General features: G+C 55.6%; 1 protein-coding gene across 1 annotated transcript; it reads left to right on the top strand.

Moving 5' to 3' along the window:
• The first annotated feature begins 754 nt into the window (after window positions 1-754).
• LOC132210251 (keratin-associated protein 10-4-like) lies at window positions 755-1834 on the top strand. Its single transcript, XM_059649669.1, has one exon. It carries the CDS (start codon window positions 755-757, stop codon window positions 1832-1834), a length of 1080 nt encoding a protein of 359 aa, XP_059505652.1.
• The last annotated feature ends 2873 nt before the right edge of the window (window positions 1835-4707 follow it).

Here is a 4707-nt window from a genome sequence, read left to right as displayed (position 1 = left end):
GACCTCGGTCAAACCTAATGTCCTGTTGTTCACCAAATAGCTTTTAAAACCAATCAAACATGTTTTACCAAGAGCCATGAACTCAGGAAGCAGTGTATTGTGGCCAGAGGTCAATACTGAGGTTAGAGGTCAGTGTATTGAAGTCGAGGTCAAGGATCCTTGTATTGGAGTCTGGGGCTTGGAATCATAGTCGGGGAATGCGCTCAGTGGTTCCTGGATGAGGATCAGGACAGCTGTACTGGTGTCAGATGTCGGTGGATTGGGATCAAGGTTCAGTGCACTGGAGTCAGGGGTTAGTGGAAATATTCTGGTAGAGTTTATGGTTAATAGTGACTGTGTCTTTTGCTCTTTCGGGAATCCAGTCTATCAGTATTTGAGGAAGGCATTGAGTGGATGGGACTCACAGACACTGACCTCCTGTACTGCTGCTCGAACAAACACTGCCACATCTACATCCTCAACTACTTCACCCAGTTCTGGAGCTACATTGGTGACTCCATCAGCCACATGGGCCTAGCTTCTGCCAAACAGAGAACAACCAGGGTCACGGTGTTGCAAAGAGACAGCAGGTAGGAGAATGTTGACATGCCCAGTGTCACATTTGCAATACTAACTGCTGGGTGCCTAGTGTGGGTGGAGATTGACTAATGCAAACTCTCCTGGGTTGTATACTAAGTGCATTTACCCACCTGCTTACTATCACACCCAGGAACCAGTGTTGCATGCCCTGTGTCATACCCAATGAACAGTGCTTATGCCCAGTGTCCCACCCAGTAACCAGTGCTGCATACCTATTATCACACCCAGTAAAGCGTGCTGCATGCCCAGTATCATACCCAGTAACCAGTGCTGCATGCCCAGTGTCACACGCAGTAAGGAATGCTGCGTGCCCAGTATCATACCCAGTAACCAGTGCTGCATGCCCAGTGTCACACGCAGTAAGGAATGCTGCATGCCCAGTATCATACCCAGTAACCAGTGCTGCATGCCCAGTGTCACACGCAGTAAGGAATGCTGCGTGCCCAGTGTCATACCCAGTAACCAGTGCTGCATGCCCAGTATCACACGCAGTAAGGAACGCTGCGTGCCCAGTGTCATACCCAGTAACCAGTGCTGCATGCCCAGTGTCACACGCAGTAAGGAACGCTGCGTGCCCAGTGTCATACCCAGTAACCAGTGCTGCATGCCCAGTATCACACGCAGTAAGGAACGCTGCGTGCCCAGTGTCATACCCAGTAACCAGTGCTGCATGCCCAGTATCACACGCAGTAAGGAACGCTGCGTGCCCAGTGTCATACCCAGTAACCAGTGCTGCATGCCCAGTATCACACGCAGTAAGGAATGCTGCGTGCCCAGTGTCACACGCAGTAAGGAACGCTGCGTGCCCAGTGTCATACCCAGTAACCAGTGCTGCATGCCCAGTGTCACACGCAGTAAGGAACGCTGCGTGCCCAGTGTCATACCCAGTAACCAGTGCTGCATGCCCAGTATCACACGCAGTAAGGAACACTGCGTGCCCAGTATCACACGCAGTAAGGAACGCTGCGTGCCCAGTGTCACACGCAGTAAGGAACGCTGCGTGCCCAGTATCACACGCAGTAAGGAACGCTGCGTGCCCAGTGTCATACCCAGTAACCAGTGCTGCATGCCCAGTATCACATGCAGTAAGGAACGCTGCGTGCCCAGTATCACACGCAGTAAGGAACACTGCGTGCCCAGTGTCACACGCAGTAAGGAACGCTGCGTGCCCAGTATCACACGCAGTAAGGAACGCTGCGTGCCCAGTGTCATACCCAGTAACCAGTGCTGCATTGCCCAGTATCACACGCAGTAAGGAACGCTGCGTGCCCAGTATCACACGCAGTAAGGAACGCTGCGTGCCCAGTATCACACGCAGTAAGGAACGCTGCGTGCCCAGTGTCATACCCAGTAACCAGTGCTGCATGCCCAGTATCACACGCAGTAAGGAACGCTGCGTGCCCAGTATCACACGCAGTAAGGAATGCTGCGTGCCCAGTGTCACACGCAGTAAGGAACGCTGCGTGCCCAGTGTCATACCCAGTAAGGAACGCTGCGTGCCCAGTGTCACACGCAGTAAGGAACGCTGCGTGCCCAGTGTCATACCCAGTAAGGAACGCTGCGTGCCCAGTGTCACACGCAGTAAGGAACGCTGCGTGCCCAGTGTCACACGCAGTAAGGAATGCTGCATGCCCAGTGTCACACGCAGTAAGCAACGCTGCGTGCCCAGTGTCACACGCAGTAAGGAACGCTGCGTGCCCAGTGTCACACGCAGTAAGGAACGCTGCGTGCCCAGTGTCATACCCAGTAAGGAACGCTGCGTGCCCAGTGTCACACGCAGTAAGGAATGCTGCATGCCCAGTGTCACACGCAGTAAGCAATGCTGCATGCCCAGTGTCACACGCAGTAAGGAACGCTGCGTGCCCAGTGTCATACCCAGTAAGGAACGCTGCGTGCCCAGTGTCACACGCAGTAAGGAACGCTGCGTGCCCAGTGTCACACGCAGTAAGGAACGCTGCGTGCCCAGTGTCACACGCAGTAAGGAACGCTGCGTGCCCAGTGTCACACGCAGTAAGGAATGCTGTGTGCCCAGTATCACACGCAGTAAGGAACGCTGCGTGCCCAGTGTCATACCCAGTAACCAGTGCTGCATGCCCAGTATCACACGCAGTAAGGAATGCTGCGTGCCCAGTGTCATACCCAGTAACCAGTGCTGCATGCCCAGTATCACACGCAGTAAGGAATGCTGCGTGCCCAGTGTCATACCCAGTAACCAGTGCTGCATGCCCAGTATCACACGCAGTAAGGAACGCTGCGTGCCCAGTATCATACCCAGTAACCAGTGCTGCATGCCCAGTGTCACACGCAGTAAGGAATGCTGCGTGCCCAGTGTCATACCCAGTAACCAGTGCTGCATGCCCAGTATCACACGCAGTAAGGAACACTGCGTTCCCAGTATCACACGCAGTAAGGAACGCTGCGTGCCCAGTGTCACACGCAGTAAGGAACGCTGCGTGCCCAGTGTCACACGCAGTAAGGAACGCTGCGTGCCCAGTGTCATACCCAGTAACCAGTGCTGCATGCCCAGTATCACACGCAGTAAGGAACACTGCATGCCCAGTATCACACGCAGTAAGGAACACTGCGTGCCCAGTATCACACGCAGTAAGGAACGCTGCGTGCTCAGTATCACACGCAGTAAGGAACGCTGCGTGCCCAGTGTCATACCCAGTAACCAGTGCTGCATGCCCAGTATCACATGCAGTAAGGAACGCTGCGTGCCCAGTATCACACGCAGTAAGGAACACTGCGTGCCCAGTGTCACACGCAGTAAGGAACGCTGCGTGCCCAGTATCACACGCAGTAAGGAACGCTGCGTGCCCAGTGTCATACCCAGTAACCAGTGCTGCATGCCCAGTATCACACGCAGTAAGGAACGCTGCGTGCCCAGTGTCACACGCAGTAAGGAACGCTGCGTGCCCAGTGTCACACGCAGTAAGGAACGCTGCGTGCCCAGTGTCATACCCAGTAAGGAACGCTGCGTGCCCAGTGTCACACGCAGTAAGGAACGCTGCGTGTCCAGTGTCACACGCAGTAAGCAACGCTGCATGCCCAGTGTCACACGCAGTAAGGAACGCTGCGTGCCCAGTGTCACACGCAGTAAGGAACGCTGCGTGCCCAGTGTCATACCCAGTAAGGAACGCTGCGTGCCCAGTGTCACACGCAGTAAGGAATGCTGCATGCCCAGTGTCACACGCAGTAAGTAACGCTGCATGCCCAGTGTCACACGCAGTAAGGAACGCTGCGTGCCCAGTGTCATACCCAGTAAGGAACGCTGCGTGCCCAGTGTCATACCCAGTAAGGAACGCTGCGTGCCCAGTGTCACACGCAGTAAGGAACGCTGCGTGCCCAGTGTCACACGCAGTAAGGAACGCTGCATGCCCAGTGTCACACGCAGTAAGGAACGCTGCGTGCCCAGTGTCACACGCAGTAAGGAACGCTGCGTGCCCAGTGTCACACGCAGTAAGGAACGCTGCGTGCCCAGTGTCATACCCAGTAACCAGTGCTGCCTGCCCAGTGTCACACGCAGTAAGGAACGCTGCGTGCCCAGTGTCACACGCAGTAAGGAACGCTGCGTGCCCAGTGTCACACGCAGTAAGGAACGCTGCGTGCCCAGTGTCATACCCAGTAAGTAACGCTGCGTGCCCAGTGTCACACGCAGTAAGGAACGCTGCGTGTCCAGTGTCACACGCAGTAAGCAACGCTGCATGCCCAGTGTCACACGCAGTAAGGAATGCTGCGTGCCCAGTGTCACACGCAGTAAGGAACGCTGCGTGCCCAGTGTCATACCCAGTAAGGAACGCTGCGTGCCCAGTGTCACATGCAGTAAGGAATGCTGCATGCCCAGTGTCACACGCAGTAAGCAACGCTGCATGCCCAGTGTCACACGCAGTAAGGAACGCTGCGTGCCCAGTGTCATACCCAGTAAGGAACGCTGCGTGCCCAGTGTCATACCCAGTAAGGAACGCTGCGTGCCCAGTGTCACACGCAGTAAGGAACGCTGCGTGCCCAGTGTCACACGCAGTAAGGAACGCTGCGTGCCCAGTGTCACACGCAGTAAGGAACGCTGCGTGCCCAGTGTCACACGCAGTAAGGAACGCTGCGTGCCCAGTGTCATACCCAGTAAGG

Source organism: Stegostoma tigrinum, chromosome 11 (assembly GCF_030684315.1).
Source record: "Stegostoma tigrinum isolate sSteTig4 chromosome 11, sSteTig4.hap1, whole genome shotgun sequence".
Lineage (NCBI taxonomy): Eukaryota > Metazoa > Chordata > Chondrichthyes > Orectolobiformes > Stegostomatidae > Stegostoma > Stegostoma tigrinum.
Note: the sequence above shows the minus strand (reverse complement) of the source record. Positions and strands in the feature narration are given on the sequence as shown.